Source organism: Gopherus flavomarginatus, chromosome 4, assembly GCF_025201925.1.
Source record: "Gopherus flavomarginatus isolate rGopFla2 chromosome 4, rGopFla2.mat.asm, whole genome shotgun sequence".
Taxonomy (NCBI): Eukaryota; Metazoa; Chordata; order Testudines; family Testudinidae; genus Gopherus; species Gopherus flavomarginatus.
This window is the reverse complement of record NC_066620.1, coordinates 67,630,514-67,648,535: the sequence shown is the minus strand read 5'-3', so window position 1 is coordinate 67,648,535 and position 18,022 is coordinate 67,630,514. Positions and strand designations below refer to the sequence as shown.

At 51.6% G+C, this 18,022-nt stretch overlaps 1 protein-coding gene across 3 annotated transcripts; it reads right to left on the bottom strand.

The window, feature by feature from the left end:
- Positions 1–1,511: 1,511 nt before the first annotated feature.
- Positions 1,512–11,213, bottom strand: LRRC73 (leucine rich repeat containing 73). Of its 3 annotated transcripts, none has more exons than XM_050951676.1 (6): positions 9,817–11,212; positions 9,022–9,182; positions 7,862–7,984; positions 6,203–6,303; positions 5,402–5,513; positions 1,514–3,280 (listed from the first exon to the last, which is right to left on the bottom strand). In XM_050951676.1, the coding sequence occupies exons 1-6, from the start codon at positions 10,086–10,088 to the stop codon at positions 3,210–3,212; spliced, it is 840 nt and encodes a 279-aa protein (XP_050807633.1). In that variant the 5' UTR covers positions 10,089–11,212; the 3' UTR covers positions 1,514–3,209. The 3 variants fall into 3 exon arrangements, with proteins under 3 accessions (XP_050807634.1, XP_050807633.1, XP_050807631.1); XM_050951674.1 differs by having other exon boundaries at positions 1,517–3,280; positions 5,330–5,513; positions 9,817–11,210; XM_050951677.1 differs by lacking the exon at positions 7,862–7,984 and having other exon boundaries at positions 1,512–3,280; positions 5,330–5,513; positions 9,817–11,213.
- Between the last annotated feature and the right edge of the window lie 6,809 nt (positions 11,214–18,022).

The following is an 18,022-nucleotide window of genomic DNA, read 5'->3' as shown; positions in this document are numbered from 1 at the left end:
TTATGAGCACTCACCCTGACTCTCTGGTAGGTGTCAGCCCTTCCACAAGGATTGGGGGCCCCTCTTGGACCAAAGGGCCTGTCCCTTTGCTGGATCAGGAAGAAGATCCTGAGTCAGTGTGAAGTCAGGTTATTTATCCAAAGGTCCTTTCTTTGTCTGGTGTGTGAATACTCCAGTTTGAACTAGTTTTTGTGAGCCTCTGCTGGAGGTGATACATTGTGGGGGAGGCAAGGGGGGGAATTACAACCTGCCTAATTTGCCTTTATCTCCACAAACTATCAGCAACTGTGATCCACTGCCAGCTCTCTGCTTCCCTGGCACCACTGGCTCCTTCATGGAGCCTGCCTCTGGTTATAGTCCCTATCCCTTTCTTGTAGAAAGCCCTGTTTTCCCCCAGCTCCCTCCTGAGAACAATAGTTGCTGATGCTCACACCCTTCCTGCTTCTCTAGGGCTGGTCCCTGCTGTCCTGAGCTTCCCTTTGTCAGCTGTGTGTGGGTTTTTGCTAGGGCCCCATTATCCTACTTATCTGAGGTATTTCTATATCCTCCCCCACTATTACCATAGTACTGTGAGCACCTCACAGTCCTTGCTGTATTGATCCTCCCACACCGCTGTGAGGTAGGGCACTGATCATAGCCCTGTGTCACACATGGGGAACTGAGGCACAGAAAGGCTAAGTTTCAAAGGTGCTAAAGATGTTGCGAGTGGTATTTTCCAAAGCAGCTAACTCCCACTGACCCCAACTAGACATTGCTCTGCAGCTTTAGGACCCCCGAATACCTTTACAAGGTGCTTGGCTTCCCCCAGCACCTGGGTTAACACCCAACCACCAGGCCCAGTCTGTCTTGGACAAGTCACTGGGGTGACCTCTTCCTTATCTCCAGCTGAACGGGGGTGGGGGGGGAGAGGAGCAGGTGCAGAATGGGGGTCCCCAGTTGCTTCGCTGTGCTGCATACATGAGAACCTCAACCTCTAAGGAAGCGAGAGAGCATCACTGTCCAGTGCAGTGAAAAGGCTGGGGTGTGACGAGTTCGACACGTGTGGCCATGTAGAAGACAGACTGCTGTGGTGCTGCTAGTGTGCTGTGGGAGCCTAGGAAGGCAGCTCAGACCTAGGGCCTGGATCAGTCTGGGTGTGTATAAAAACACAGCTGCGTGGCAGTGATGAGAGAGCAGAGCTGGGAGAATGCTAATGAGCTGATGATGCCATAGTGTGGCCTTTCCTACCAGGTGTGCAGTGGGGCTCTTCCCAGCACCAGCTTGTCCAGTCTGGCCTCTGACAGGATCCCACCACATAGGAATGGGTCCCTGTGTCCCACAACTCACCGAGCTGCTCCCTTCTCCCAAAGCCTTCCTCCAGTGCTGCAGGGCCAGAGCTGAGTGCCCTCCAGTGGGCAGACCTCACCACCACAAGCCCAGCACGGTGGGAGCTGAGATGAGCTAGTAGCCAGCCGAGTCCAGTCAGGCACTTGGGAGCACTGCTGCCTCCTCGTGGCTCTCCCGGCTTTTGTGGGATGCTCACTCCCATGCGCTGAGGGCTCTCTGCAGTGCTGGAGTGGGGAAAGGGTGAGCTCTCCAGGCCACAGCCAGTTACAGGTTCATTGTTCTACCTGGGTTTGAAACCAGCTCCAATCTGAGCCTTTCCAGCGAACCACTCTGCCTGGTTCTCTAGTGGGTGTGCGGCAGGTGCCAGGTTGAGCTCAGATGCGATGGGGCTCCGCCCTGCTGGGTTTTATTATTATGGAATAAAACCTCTTAAACTGCTCCCGTGTCCCAGCCCTCCAAAAGCACTTAAACTCACGGACACAAAGCTGCTAGCCTGGGCTAACAGCACTTGGGAACGCACCATAGGAGGGCAGGATAAGCTGTCTCCCAAGGCAGATACAGGAAGGCAGACTGGACTGGCACAAGCTGGAATTTGACCTCCCTCCCCACTCTTACATAAACTGCTCCAAGGAGCAGACCTTTGGCTTTAAGGCTCACCTGAGATACAGCAGCTTCTACAGCACATCGTCCCTTGGCACTGTCCTGGAATATTGGTGCGGATGTGGCCCAAGGAGCACCTCTGCCTGAATCCCCTTGTCACACCCTGTAACTGCGTCCCTCTGCACTTTCCAGAGGCATTCGAGTCAGCACTGAGTGAAAAGGGCAGTGCACCCCTGCCTGAGTCCCCCTCACCTCTGCCTGCAGCACCTGGGTTTTCACTGGCCAGCTCCTCTGCAAATTCTGCCCAGCTCTGCAGCTGCTAACAAAAGAGCTAGAGTTAGAAGAGCTCCAGGATTAGAGGGACAAGCCCCTCTTACTGCAAGGGCTTTGGCCCTTTCTCACTGTAATTCCCTTCAGGGAGATGGGGCTATACAGAATCTGGCTCAGCTTTGATTCCCTGTGGGAGCAAATGCTTCAAAGGTACCAGCAATGAGCAAGATTTCAGGGCTCTACTCTCATGGAACAGCAGAGAACCATGCATCTCCTGCATACATACACTGGATCTGGCTCTCTCCCACAAGACAGAACCCAAGAACTACTCAGCCTGATAGCCAGCTCTGGGTCATGGGGAAGTGGAGACAGAGCAGTAGAGTCTGGCCATGTGGTCTTTGCTCACACACCGTGCCCAGCACCGGCTCCAGGACATACGGCTCATCTGCTCAATCAAACTCTCCCAGCCCACTCAATGCCCTTCCCTGTCAGTGGGAGCAGGAATGACAGAGCCTCTTGCAGCCCATGAGCTGTGCCACATCTGTGACCTTTATAAAACTCTTCAAGACACCAGTACAAGCAATAGAAAGAACATCTGTTATACACAAATATATACCTCTGAATAAATACAACCTCCAGCATGTGGGTCAGGAATGTACAGCCAGGAGTGGGAGGCTGTGTGATCTAAACATGCAGTAAGTGGATAAGCACAAGCAGCTGATAGAGCATGTGACACAGACACTCATGTAGATTCACTCAGCCAGGATCCAAAACTCAGAACCCAAAGGTGGCATGGATGGGACTTAAAGGATGTGAACGCACAATTGGGGCAGGCCTCCTGGAGGCACGTGGGCATGGGCACAGCAGGGTATGCACACATACAGCACATTCACCCAGCATGTGTGGCGTGAACAAACACACACACACACATATACTCCATGCACGCATTGCACATGGCCCACCCATACAGGCAAACAGTGTTTTTCTCAGTAGACGCTGCAGGAGTATCCTAGTCACATCTCTGTTTCTGCTAAGAGGCTCTCGCCTAGACCTGATGTCACCAAGACCATCTGGGAGCTGGGATCTGTGGAGCAGGTGGGAGAGAGAATGTTAGACATTTGAGCTGGAGAAGAACACAGGTCTGGACACCAGGCGCAGAGTTGAGAGTGAGAGAAGGGGACAAAAGACACGAGAGAAGCAGAGCAAATGAGGGCTAATGAGGAGCTTGGCTAACATGGAAGGAGCCAGAAGCCAGAGAGGATTTTGAGGTGGAGAGGTGACTAGATGCACACTCTCTGTGCAACATTGCAGACTTAATGCTGTCTGGAGGACCTTAAAGTGACTGCCCCCATGCCACTGCGGGGATCCAGATGTATTGTTTCCAAGGGACGCCGTGTGCTCAGGTTACAAAGGAAAAGCCAGCCCTGAAAACTCCCCCTGGGATCTGAGAGTCTGTCCATCATCACGAGCACTATGGGTTCTGCTGGCCAAATTAGCCCTTCAATGACACCTGTGCAATCCCACTGCCTGCAAAGTCTGCCCTCAATGACAACTCCTGTGCTCTCAGAAAGGCTGTACAGGTATAACTGGCTTTAACTTTGCAACCCTTTCTGTTGCCAATCCACAAGAACAGAATCCAGCTGCCCCCAACCTGCCCCCCGCCCTTCAGCTGTGCTGGCGCTGCAGGGTTCACAGGAGTAAGCAGCAGATCTGCTCTTGCTGCACATGGGAAGCAATGCTGTGGAGAACCAAGGGGCCACGTGACCACTGGCACTTGGCACTTTGTTTCCCAGCTGACACCTGGAAATTCCCGCTCTTCACACTGTCTGAATGGAAGGTTGACATGGTCAGTTTTAAAGAGGAAGGTGAAGTTGGAAAGCAGATAAAACATACCATTACCTCACCCTCCCCACTGCTCCTGATGGCACTGGCCAGTACATGAGTGCACAAAGAACCAGCCAGTGTTGCCAAAGGAATTCTTCCCCAAACTCAGCTGAGCGCCTTGATGGTGTGTATGGAGCTGAACATATATGTGTTTGTTGAGAAGGCTATTTAATAGCAGACCACCCCATCCTTCTTCCAAAATGCTGAAGTCAGGTTCTTGCACCAGGAAGCATTGGGGCCAGATGTTTTTGAACTCAGGGGAGCTGTGCTGGTCTCTATTTGGACAATGAAATTTGGGGGACTAGGTCCAAATATTGATTGGATCTCACAGAATCTGGGAGTTGGAGGCAGGCTTTGGGGCACTGCTGCACCGAGATGTATCAGGGTCCAGATGTTTTTGGTGCATTATGAGCAGCTATGCTTGTTTTCTATTTAGACACTGGAATTGGGAGTGGGCAGGGGTGGGCACTGGCCAAAAATTCGCTGGATCCAGGTACTAGTTCCCAGTTTTTGTGGTGCTATGGCATTGGAGTCTGGATTTGTTCGGTGCTTTAGGAGCAGCTATACTAGTTCATATTTTGATGGGACAACTGGGGAGCTTGGGTTAAAAAATGAGCAGGATCTGGGTAGATCTCCTTTTTGCCTTTATCCCTGTTAGTTCTGCTGGATTCCTATCAAACAGTGGTATACAATAGCTCACTGGAATAGCTACAATATCCCTTTCCTTCAAATACAGCCACTGCAGATAGAATATAGTGCTGGTAACCCTCACAAGGTTTACCTCATTCAAACTGGAGGGGAATTTAGAGAAGCAGCCTGGAATGACATGATCTGGAATTTAAATGAGACACCAGGGCCAACTCCCCAAGTTTTATGAAAAGACCCATGGGAGCTTTACTGTTCATGACTCTGATTCTATGTCTCTGCTGAAAGATGTTAATTCCTGCAGCATCATGCCGGGGCACTGGTACTGTAAAGAGCCATCTGAGTCCCACCTCCACTTCTTGCAGACGCCAGATTGTCCTGGGAGGCTTCCTATAGAAGTACTGACCCAGCCCAACTCTACTTAACTGGCTGATGAGACTTGAACTCAGTTTGTATTCCAGCCCACAATGAGGTGGGACCTTGTCCATTTACCAACCCCACAGTGACATACTCATCCCAGCAGAAAACATCACAGAACCCTCATTCCTGCCAGCCTCCCCAGTCCAGCCTCATCTCCACCTCTCTGGGGTCCTAGAGGTCTTACTGCTCTGGCAGATCCAGGGGTTCTTCTCCCTGGCTGTGACTTCATGAGCCTCATTTTCCTCCTCTTCCTCACCCTCAGAGAGCAGGTCTGAGATCTGCTGCTGCAGCTCAGGACTGATGTTGTTCTCTGCCAGGATCAGCGTCCGCAGGGCGGTTGGGTAATTCTCCACCATGTCCAGCAAGGTCTGAGCAGAACAAGAGCCAGAAGCGGGTAGAAAGGCAGCACAGACAGAAGTCAGATTGATAGGAAAGGGGTTCAGAGCTGCTTTTTACTCTCTTCATCCGCCTCTGAGCCCCCCACCAGCTTTTAGGGACACTAAGAACTCTCCACCTGAGACCATTGCCAGGACTTCCTGGCTGTACCCAAGGAGGAAACTACTCCAGCTCTCTCCTACCTGCAAACGTCCCCTGCCACCTCCAGCTGGGTCCCCTGTAAGCCTGAGTCAGATGAGACAGTGAAAATGGGAAATCTCAGTACCATGAGCTGAGCTTCTCAGAGAAGAAACTGCAAAAAAACACTAAGCAGATAATTATCTATAACCCCCTAAGCTCAAGTCCTACCCGCTCTAAGCCTAAACTCCAAGACTTCTTCCTGAAACCAAACCTTCTTCACTTTTCCAGAGAACCAAAAAATCTGCTCTCTCGCCCTCCATTGGCTAGGGCTGAGCAGGACCTCTAAGGGCTGAAAGCCATGGGTCAGGGAAAGGAACAGATAGTAGCAGTATTTCTAGGTGGAGAGACTGTTCTGAGAAGAGGATCCATTGATGGTGGGGAGGGGTAGGAGGTACATCTCAGGGTTGGGAACTCTACTCTTTGTTGACACCTGTGTCCCTGAGGTGCAGATGATGCTATATCAGCACCCGACACTCCTTACCTGGGCTGAATGGTTGGTAAGTCCTGTTCCTTCCAAGTCCAGAACCTCCAGGGTGCGACTGGAGGCCACAGCAACAGCCAGCATCCCTGCTACCTGGTCACCTGGAGGAGAAGAAAGCCAGGGGATGTCAGCAGAATCTGGCTTCACACAGACCATGTATCCACTGGGCCAGGCAGATCATGGGACTACCCTGTCCCAATGCTACCAGCTAATCCTTATGTGCCAGGAACACTTTGGAGGAGGAGGAGAAGGGTTGGTGGTTGTGAAAAGAGACAAATTGGGGGGGATGGAATGTTAGTTGTGGGCTGTGACTGGCTGTTCTGGGAGTGAACGTAGAGAACTTGAAGGAACATAGTGAAACTGTTTCTCTTACAAGAAGACTTTGTTCATACACAGCACCTTCCATCCACCTACCCAAGGATCTCGGTGCCTCCCGTCATCACCAGAAGGGAAACTCAGGCACAGAGAGGGGAAGTGACTGGCCACAGGGTCAGAGAGGAAGTCAGTAGTAGAGCCAGAAACAGACCCCAGGAGTCCTGGCTCCCAGCCTTCTGCTCTGACCACTGGCCCCCACTCCCTCACAGAGTCAGGAATAGAACCAAGAGTCTACTGTCCTAGCCAGCAGACATGCTGTCACCCCTTGCAGGGGAGCAGCTCTTTTGGGGCTGGCTCAGTGGCAGCCTGTGAAGCACTCCCCAGACGGTCACAGGTGGGGTTTCATCAGCTACCATGTTAGGAACTCGTAACACAGAGTAGAAGCACCCAGCCAGCCAGGGTCTCGGGTGGGGTGGGGTGGAGGTGGGGAGATGGGGCAGGGAGGGGAGAGAGAGCTGCTTGGCCTAGTTTCCTGGGCAGGGTGAGGTAGGAGAGCCACATGTCCTGGTCTCTGCCTCACCAGCTGCCAATCCTGCTTCAGCAACACAAGCTGGAGAAGGAGAGTTGGTTTCCATGGCAACCGTTGCCAGGCTCTTCTCCTCCATGCTATTATCCAGGGAAGGAGCTGGAGGAAAGGGGGTAGGGGGGCATGTTCCATCTGTCAGGCCAACTGCTCAGGCCAAAGGGATTGGGAATGGGAGGGAGCAGAGGAAGGTCACCACCTGAGCTGAGGCCTGATGCAGGTTGTGGGACAAGGGGAGCCCAGAGACCCCAGGGGATGGAGGTGGGGGACACAGTCTTTCCTCCCTAGTTTGCTTGCAGCTGCCATCTCCTCTGTGAAGCATGTCTGATGCATTTCCAGGCAGAACATGTGTCCTCATCACACAAATTATCAGCACAAGTGGAACTAACTGGCCCCAAGTCTCAAGCAGAGGACTGAATAGGCTATGAAGAATGAACTTCTCCCTCACTAGGGTGACCACATAACAAGTGTGAAAAATTGGGACACCTTTTTTTTTTGAGGGGAGGAGGGGGAAGAGGTATAGTTGCCTATATAAGACAAGTCTCTTGTATCAGGTCATCCCAGCCCTCACCTCCAGGGCAGGGAAGAGGCCCAGCAGAAGGGACAGTGTGGAGGAACCTGCATTGCCTTGCCAGTGCCCAGGATGTCCCTGGTCTAGATTCACTCTCCAGGGCCATCAGACCAGCACCTTCAGCAGCAGCAAACTCACACAAAGCCTGTCAAGCTAGTAGTTCAGAGCCTCTCACGCCTGTGCCGCTCACCGAGAGGGTTGTAGTCCAGGTTCAACACTCGCACCTGGGAGCTGTGAGCTACTGCAATGGCCAGGTGCCCCCAACCTTTGGCCGTGACACCTGGGTTTGCGCTCAGTGTTAACTCCTTAAGGCCTGGAGAAGAGAGAGAAGCCCATGAACACCCTACGGGTCCAGACATGTCACCAAACCTTCCAGAGGAGAACCTGCTCAGCCAATCACAGAGATAGGAAGTGGCATGGCTCAGAATTTCACAATTTCCTGCACCCTGATTGGTTGAGAAGGTATGATTTACAGAATGACTAAGGTTAATTATCTGATTAATGCTACTACCTGCAGTGCTGCCCCTTCATCTGCTCACAAGAAGCAGTCTCAGCGTGGGAGGGGGAGATGGGCAGGACAGGCAGGTACTGAAACTTGAGTTTCAGAAGGGTGGCTGCTGTATCTCTTGTGAGCATATACCCCGAGAGGCCTGAGGTCAATAGCTGGTTAGGGTGCTGGGGGGAGAGGGTAGAGACAGAGCCCAGGCCTCAGACTTCATCCCCTGTAAAGAGGAACTTAGCCAGCCAGCAGTTAGTCCCTTCCCCATAAAACAGACAGGAGGGATCATTCAGTGTTAATTCCCTGGGGAGCCAATGAAGTGAATTTACTGTAAAACCCAGTTCCGGGGCAGAATGCGGGTAGGAGGGAGGAGGAATGTAATGTGCATTGATCTGCATTCATTGTAAATGCACCAATCACAACTCAGGCTTCACGAGTGCAAAATATTAACACCAAATCAGAAGTCCAAGCCTTGTGCCTCCCTCCCCCTAAATTCAAACTCTCCCATCACGAGGTGGCAAACTGGCCACCATTCCCCACTAGCATCTTGCCAATGGAACAGTCCACTGTACCAGGAGCCATGCTCCATTGGACAGGGTCCCTCCCCTTAGAACTAGGCAAGGAGGAAGCAGAGTCCTCACCCAGTGCAACAGCTCCTGAACTAAGGGATGGTTCCACTGCACTTAACGCTGGGAGGAGAAGTCTTGTGCCATGTCTCAGCAGAGGGAGAAACTTTATGTCCTGCTCCCCTAACAAGTCACAGGCAGAGGATGTTTAGCTCTAAGCAGAGGGGCCTGAGCCATAAAGGAGTTCCAATGGCCACTGCATACCCCACAGACCCTTTTGCTTACCTGACTTGGCTCCATCAGGAGGCAGGAGCCCACAGACCAAGTTGATGCCCTCATCACCCAGCATGCAGTCTCCCAAGTCCAAAGCCACCAGAGAGGGATGGATGGAGAGCGCTGGATTGAGGAGAGCTAGGCCGGCGTCTGTCAGGGGGCTCCCATGGAGGCTGTGTGGATAAAGGCTAGGGATTATTCATGTACCTTACTGACGGCATTGGGGACTGCCTCAGCTGATAGGAACTAAGATACAGAGGGAACAGGAGGAAGATACCACTGCCTGGTGGGGGCAACACTCCAAAATGCCTAGTGATGCTGTGTCCCTGAATGAAGGAGCTTAGAACAGATTGGTGACAGGTGGTAGAGGTACAGAGACAGTCCTCTCTCAGCATAGAACAGGAAGCAGGGCTGGGGACTTCAGGGGTGCAGACAGCTCTCTCCCAGCATGGGACAAATGGGTCTGAGGAATTAAGGATGCAGAGACATTCCCCGTCCAACATAGGAGATATATCAGATATGCCAGAAGAATACAGATGGGAGAGGTGCAGTGGTGGCCTCCTCCCAGCATGGGGCAGGAGGACTTGATGCTTAAAATCAAATACTTTTTTTTCTCAGGAATTAATTTACAGGACTGAAGAGCAACAGAGTGCCAGAGGGATGAGACAACCCTGTCAGAACAGGCTGCCCGGGGCAAGTACATCTCCTGGCATGGGTACTCTCTAGGGGCAGGGATACTGCACTTCTGGATGGCCACTCTTGGGGGTGGCCCATCTCCATGGAGCCAGCAAGGTATCCCCTACTTACAACAGAGACTGGATGGAGCGGTTTGTCTTCAGGGCTTCTGCCAGTTGCTTCACCCGGTTGATGTTGGACACAATCCCCAGGTTGAGGTTGAGCTGAGCCAAGGAGTGAGATTCCGCTACCCCTCGGCAAATGCGCCCGAAATCCCGGTCAGAAAGCTGGCAGCCCCGGAGTGACAGCAGTCGCACCGAGTTCTCCCGCAGGCTCTCGCAAATGTCCCGGATCTCAGCACTTGATAAAGTCTCCCCAGAGATCTGGATAGACCCTGGCAACATCTTTCACCAGTTCTGGCAGTGAGCAAACACACACGGACACCTGCAGAAGCTGCTATGCAATCTGAATCAGTGCAGGTAAATAATGTGCAATTTGAATCAGTGTAAGTGAATAGTGTGCAATCCAGATCAGTGCAGGTGCAATCTATGCTGGGATCTGCTGTGCAATCTAATCAGCGCAAAGGATTTTGTGCAGTCTGGATTAGCCCAAGGCTATTGAGCAATCCGGATTGGTGCAGGTAAGTAATGTGCAGTATGGACCTGTGCAAAGGCTGCTGTGCAATCCCAGTTTCTGCAAGCAACTAACGTGCAATCTGGAGATGTGTCGGTGCTGATGTTGTGCAATCGGGTCAGTGCAGCGCTGCTGTGCAACCTCGAGCGGTGCAAGGAAACTATGTGCAATCCAAATAGAAGCAGGTAGATAGTCTCCAATCCCTGTGGCGGGTGCAAAATTCGACGCCGTTACGGGTAGAGTCAAGGAGGACGATTCCCGGGATGGGAAAGAGGTGTGCAATCGCCAGCGGAGCCGGGTACCGTGCGAGCCAGGTACCGTGCAATCCGGGTCACCAAGAAGGAGGGTCTATATCCAGATTGGAGCCGGATCACCGCGTGGGTCACACCGGATTTGGAGGGATCTGAGGATCCAGAGCCGAAGCAGCCGCGGGGCCTGTGAGACCGGGGAAGGGGAGGGAAGTGGGCTGCGCTGTTATCCGGCTCCAGAGCCGCATCAGGGGCCGGGACCTCCCCGGGCGCGGATCATCCCTACTCCGGTGCCCAGCTCCCTTCCCCCGGCAGGCGGCAGCCAGCCCGGGATCTCTGCGCTACGGCTCTTTCCGCCCGCTGCACCTGCTCTGCTCTGCTGGAGGCGGGGACTCTGCTGCAGTGGCACCGGGATTCCCGGGGCGGAGCTGGCCGGGCCCGGGCTGGGCCCGACTCCCTCTGCACCTTGCTCCGGATCACTGTGTTGCTGAGCCGGAGCGGCTCCTCCCTCGCAGCCCCGGCTCCTCCTACTGGCTCGGCTCGGCTCGGCTCGGGCTGTAGTCGCATGTGCCTGGTGCCAGCCAAGCTCCTTGGGCCAGCGTCGCTGCGGGGATTCGTGCTGCCTCCCCCTGGGATCCGGCTTTGTGTGGGGCTGGCTGGTGCCTATTGCCACACACCAGCAGCCTCCGCCTCCTCCCCTCCCTGGCTGCGTGCGGGGCAGCAGGTACCTGGCCCCGTGCAAAAAGCCTGGGACCGCCCATTGCCTACCTCCTTTCCTTAGGCCACCTTGCTGCACCTCTATTTGGGGATATATCCCCTCCTCCACACATGGAGTCAGGGCAAGAGGCCTTGCACGTCACGCCCTTCGGCCCATGGAGCCCTCATTCCCCCTGGGGGCGGGATCCACCCTTACAATGAGAGGGGGAGGAATTTGTACCCTGTGGTCAGGACCTTCGGATTCCCACTCCCCTGTTCAGGCCACTGGCCTCTCCAGGCTGGATACCTGGGTTACAACCGAACCTCGCTGGGGTATATCATGTGATTGAGCTACAAATGGAGAAGGAGAGACACTCAAAAGGGGATTTGCCTAGAGGCCAAGGCCTGGAGCAGTCCTAGTGGCATTAAAGCAGACCTTGGGAAAGCAAAGAGAAGGACAGTGGTCCAGGTATTAGAGCCACTGAAGAGGGAGTAGCATGGTTTGAAAGGCTGAGGAGATATTTTAGGGTATCATGGGACTAAGAGACTTGTCTGAAGCACCCAGTCAAAGGGCCAGGAAATTAATAAATTCCATGGACATCTGAGAGAGCCATGTGTGTGTGAAAAGGACCCTACTTCCAGGCCAGAGAAGAGTGGGGAAGATATTGTGGTGTAGTCAAAGAGCTACCCATCAAGTGAGACAACTCACATGCCAACTCCGGGAGGGTCAAGTTGTTGGGCTAAAAATGAGGAGAAAAGGATTTTAAATGGTGCTTTCAGGGCTGCTGCTATCAGAGACATCTTCTTAAGTAGGGGCTGGTAGGTGAGTGGAGTTGGTGGTGGGCTGGGGGCCAGGAAGGTGATGTTGGGAACAAAGATGCTGGATTATTCACCATTAGTAATATTGTTGTGGCATGGGTATAAGTAAAATCCCTGGTATGACATTAGTGGGAGTGCTTGATATAAAACTACATTGCAAGGGTTAAAAACGGAGGGCCTCCACAAGGGATGCGGTGAGGGCTGGCTGCAGCAACAGCTTCCAAATGGTGGTTTGGGGGTCCTGTCGACTAGGCACTTTCTCTTCTTTGCTTGGGGAATTGCAGAGGAGCTGGTTGCAGAGGCCATTGGCTTTAGTCAAATCTCTCTCAGGTTCTTTTGTGCTGTAAGACAGCTAACATCCAGGCCTGCCTGAACTAACCTCTGTGATCTAGGGCTAGTGACTTTGGGCAAAAGAATTTTCCAAATGGAAGGACACAGGGACAGATGGAGGCCAAACGTCACAGAGACAGAAAGCTAGTTGCTTCTTGTATAAATATTTTGAGGGTTGTATTCGCCAGGGTGTCTGCAAATGGAATTGTCCCTGTGAAGGTTTTGGCCACCTATGTGTAAGGTGATCAAGCTCTGTGCACATGAATTGATCTGCTATTTGAACTAGAAATGGAGGAGAACCATGCAGAGGGGCTTGCCCAGAGGCCAAGGCCTGGGGCTGCAGTGGTGGAACTAAAGCATGGCTTGAAAGGGAAGAGTGGAAGGCACATTCTCTTCTGCACAGCAACACATATAAGGGAGTCACGTGGTTTCATAGAATCATAGATGATTAGGGTTGGAAGAGACCTCAGGAGGTCATCTAGTCATCTGCTCAACGCAGGACCAACCCCAACTAAATCATCCCAGCCAGGGCTTTGTCAGGCTGGGCCTTAAAAACCTCTAAGGATAGAGATTCCACCACCTCCCTAGGTAACCCATTCCAGTGCTTCACCACCCTGCTAGTTAAATAGTTTTTCCGAATATCCAACCTAGACCTCTCCAACTGCAATTTGAGACTATTGCTCCTTGTTCTGTCATCTACCATCACTGAGAATAGCCAAGCTCCATCCTCTTTGGAACCCCCCTTCAGGTAGTTGAAGGCTGCTATCAAGTCCCCCCTCACTCTTCTCTTCTGCAGACTAAATAAGCCCAGTTCCCTGTTTCTCCTCGTAAGTCATGTGCCCCAGCCCCCTAATAATTTTCGTTGCCCTCCACTGGAGTCTCTCCAATTTGTCCACATCCTTTACATAGTTGGGGGCCCAAAACTGGCTGCAGTACTCTAGATGTGGCCTCACCAGTGTCAAATAGAGGGGAATAATCACTTCCCTCGATCTGCTGGCAATGCTCCTACTAATGCAGCCCAATATGCCATTAGCCATCTTGACAACAAGGGCACACTTCTGGCTCATATCCAGCTTCTCGTCCACTGTAATCCCCAAGTCCTTTTCTGCAGAACTGCTGTTTAGCTAGTCAGTCCCCAGCCTGTAGTGGTGCATGGGATTCTTCCATCCTTGTTGTACCTCATCAGATGTCTTTTGGCCCAATCCTCCAATTTGTCTAGGTCACTCTGGACCCTATCCCTACCCTCCAGCATATCTACCTGTCCTGCCAGCCTAGTGTCAGCTGCAAATTTGCTCAAGGTGCAATCCATCCTATCATTCAGATAATTAATAAATATACTGAACAAAACCGGCCCCAGGACCAACCCCTGGTGCAGTCTACTTGATACCAGCTGCCAACTAGACATGGAGCTGTTGATCACTACCCATTGAGCCTGATGATCTCAAAGGCTAACGGAGATAATCTAGGGTATCATGGTAACAGAGCCTTGGCTGAGGCAGGGAAATGATGGGGGATTGTAGATCCCAGGAGAGTTACCCTGAAAGAAGAGGAGAGGCAGGGGCTGGGGAAGGATTCTGGGTAACAGCTGGACACATGGTAGCAATGAAGGGAGTGAGGCAGTTTGCCCACCCCACTAACCCTGTGCCTTTCTTCATCCAGTGGAGAGTGAATGAAAGCTGATCAGGGAATGATCTGTCAGAGCAGAGAGGCCTGAGACCTGGGGATTTCTTTGATAAACACTGGAGGTGTGTGCTCAGCAACATGGTTCCTGCCCCCAGGGCTCATCATCTGAGTTAGACAGGCCAGGCTCTGCTCAGTGCAGGGAGGCAGAGAAGGGGGTTGGGAGATATCCCAGCTTTGCTTACCTCAGGAACACTCACTGCACAGGGCTTTTCTGGCCCACTCCCATTAAATGAACAAACTAAATGTGAGCAATGCAGGTGAAGGGGGCCTGACCCCCTTCCATTGACAATGTACCCCCGGGTGCAGATGAGAGGGAGCTGGGAAAGCACCATGCTGAGGTCCCTAAAAGATTTCTGTAGCTGGTGGGAAATAGGAAGCAGAGAGACTATGGCTAGATTTCAGCTCAGTATAAATTGCAAAAGAAGCTAGCGGAGTGATGTGAAGATTAGGTTAAACTGCATACGTAGGCAGCTTGCTGCAAAGAGCTAATCCGCTAAGGAAAAGGATTGGGTGCTGTATATAGAAACTCCCAAGCAAAATCCCATCTCGTGAGTAAATAAGGAAATAAAACCAGGCTCCTGAGCATCAGGCAGGAGTGGGGAAGGAGAGAGGAGGTGGAAAGTGAGGGAGAAACAGGATCCTGATGAGCATGTTAAGTACCCATTCAACTTTTCTCTTTGGAAGGGAGAAGGGGGTCACTTGAGCCAGGGTTTGCATTTCATGAGGTCGCACAAGGCAGCATATTGAAACCAGAGGGGAGCAGCAGAAAAAGGCAGATAAGGATCAGGGCTCAGGTGACAAATCCAAGGCCTTGGTTGCAGCACCTAATTTTCTCTGGAGGTGTCAACATCCTGTCTGAATAATCCTTAGCTGTCTTCTAGCACTTTCCAGCCACCACTTTATAGAGGCGGGTGAATAGCTGTGTCCCCATTTCACAGAAGAGGAGATGGAGATGGAGGGGGTTGATAGGGGGCTAGGTTTTTAAAAGGCTCAAAAACCCAAGCAAGACTCTGTGAAGTAAAGTGGGTGTGGAGAAGTAACTGCACTGGCCCTGGAGCAGGCGAGGCCATTGTGGTGCCAACACTGGCTCCCTGCATCCAGGTGTCCGGTGCTGATACAGGTGATGTTTTGCAAACAGGGAGTTGCAGAATCTCTTATGTGCCCAGATTAGGTGTCTGAGTGGGAATAAGGCCCTTTGCTGTGGGGTTTGTGAGTAAAATGGTTGTGTGTCAGAGCAGCCCAGACTGACACACACTAGTTCCAGCGGGAAGAATGGTCAGTGCAGGTTGAAAGGGAGAAGATGTTGCATTCTCCCTCATGATTACCTCCAGGCACCAATTAGCCATGTCCCACTAAAAGGGCTATTATTAGAGAGTGGCTCTGGGACGAGAGCCCCTGGGGCATGTCCAGCTTCCATTAACTGTGACAGCCCTGCACCATCACTTAGAGTGAGTGCTAAGCCACTTCTAAGGTCCTGGCACTGGGATTTGCTTCTCTCTATAGTGAGGAACACCTTGAGAGGACAGAGGCTGTTAGTTCCAAGCAGGATTCCTCTCCGCACCACTCTGTGTGTTTGGAGCATGGGCTCTGAAAACAGCTGGTGCATCGGGCAAGACGGCCTGGTGGCTAATCCGTTCCTAATCCTGGCCCCAGACCAGATTTAGTGAGCCATAGGGAAGGGGCTTATGTAGCAAAACTTATGCTGCAGACTGTATGTTTTGTTCTTTCTTATGCAAAAGCACTGGCTGACCTCCATATGGCTCAGCAGAATAGAAAACCCTACTGGGCAGAAAATATCACTGTACACTCACGCTAGTGCTCGTAGAATACAAACTGGGACTGGGAAAAGGAATGAAACAAGCTGCACTGCCACTCTTAGCAGCACAGACAGCAGTGGATTGTGGGAGGGGGGGCAGGGGCAGACCTTATGCCAGTCTCTAGTCCCAGACTCAGGTGTGGTACTCCCCAGAGAGCCCTGCACACTGACATGGGCTGGGACCCAGCCGGTGGGCCTAAGATGGAGGAACCATCTCTAGGCGTGGAACCGAGACACAGTTCTTTATCTCTGTGATTGGAGCCCCGCAGACCCAGTTCTGATGGAACCTGGCCTAGCAAGAAATGTAGTGAGAATCTAGTGTCTGTGGGCCAGATAGCAGAAGGGAATGAATTTTGGGCCCTGCTGAGCTGGGCTGGAATCATCCCAGTGGCCTAGAGCTGAGTCTCTCTCCTTCCCCATCTCCAAATCAGTCCTGCTGCATTTGCTCCATTTGGTGTTGGAAGAACCAGCATTCAGGGAAGAATAGGAACAGACTCTTTCTAGATTATGAGAGCAGAAGGGACTAGTTAGAACTTAGGCCCTAGCACTCAAGCCATTAGAAAAAAGGACAATGGACCAAAGTAAGCCACTCAGAGTACCCGACTCTAGACACTGCTGCCAAAGTGATCCTGATTGGGTCATTCTGGATGATCATAAGCCCAAATAAGCTGCCCTGAGAAGGAAAGCCAGACAGGCAATTCTGGAGAGGAACTTACATTGCAGGGTGTGTGCGTTGTGGGAATGTACCTCTATCCCTGGGTAGGCCTGTGATGAATTGGGGAATCTATGTACAATTTAGGAATTCTGGTTGATATTATGAAGTTGTAACTAAGAAAACTGCTGGATCATGAATGCTCCTGTTTGTGCATGCGTGGATTCCATCTTTGTTGGTATGGCTGCCTCACATCTTCCTAAGACTGGCCAGAAAAAGAGTTGTCAACCTTAATGACTGTACTTGGATCACACAATAGTTTTGCTAAGGAAGGTGTCTGAAGGTTGGGAAATTAGTTTGAGCACATTGGTCTGCAGGGAGAGGGTTTGGAGAGTGGAAAGTTACCAAGCGGCACAAAGAGACAGGTGACTAAACAGCAGAGCTGAGCGAAAATTGTTTGTCAAATAGTTTATTTGCCAAAAAGTGCGAGTTTGGTCATCGTGAAATGTGAGTTCAGTAAATAGTTTCAACCAAAAAAAAAAAAGTTTCAGAAATAGCAAATTTTTTAATTTTGACCCAACTCAAAATTCTGCTTTTCAACAAAGCCAAGGGAGGCTAGAGTCACAAAATGGCCTGATGGGAGGAGGGAACGTCTCCCTTATAACCGGTAGCCTGGTCATTAGGGCCCTCACCTGGGTTGGGGGAGATCCTGGTTCAATTTTGCTCTCTGCCTGCTGTAGAGAAGGGGTTTGAACTGAGTTCTCCCACATTACAGGAGTGATCCCTAGCCATCAGGCTATGGGATGGAGAAAACACCTTATCAGACAGTCTCTCCTTGTCATAGTTGGGACTAGTCCCTTAGCAGGGAGTGGGCTCAGTCCACCTGTTAAGTACTTCCCAATAAGGTTAATAGTGGGCACCTCTACCCTATATAAAGTCAGGTAGCCCTTAGGAAGAAGGGAAGAAAACAGGAAGTACCAGCAAGATGGGCCTTGAGGAAGATGGCAGGATAGCACCCTGGGCTGGGGAAGACAGGTAATTCGGAGCTGGGGAAGACAAGTAATCCTGAGCTCAGGAAAGGAACCTGTGGCCAGAGAGAGCCCTGGGAAGTATCACATGATAAAGGGAGACTGGATGTGTGGTTTATTGATTTTTCTAGGACTATACACAAGGGTGGCTCAGGGAGAGGAATTTGAAGAAGGGCACATTTAAAGAGGATCTGTGGTTTATTAATTTGGTTTAGGAGTGTACTTAAAACAATCCCTGGAAGATTAGCCCAGACCTGGTAGAAGTCCCAAAGGGAATGTTACTTTGGCTGCACCATTGGGAATTTAATGGAAAGATTTCCAAAGTCCAATATGGGAATAGGAAGGTTACATATGTGCCAATAAACAAGCCAAGCAAGGGAGTAACAACAGTCAGAGACTTGTTCAGTTCCTGCTCAGGGAGAAGGGGTGGAAA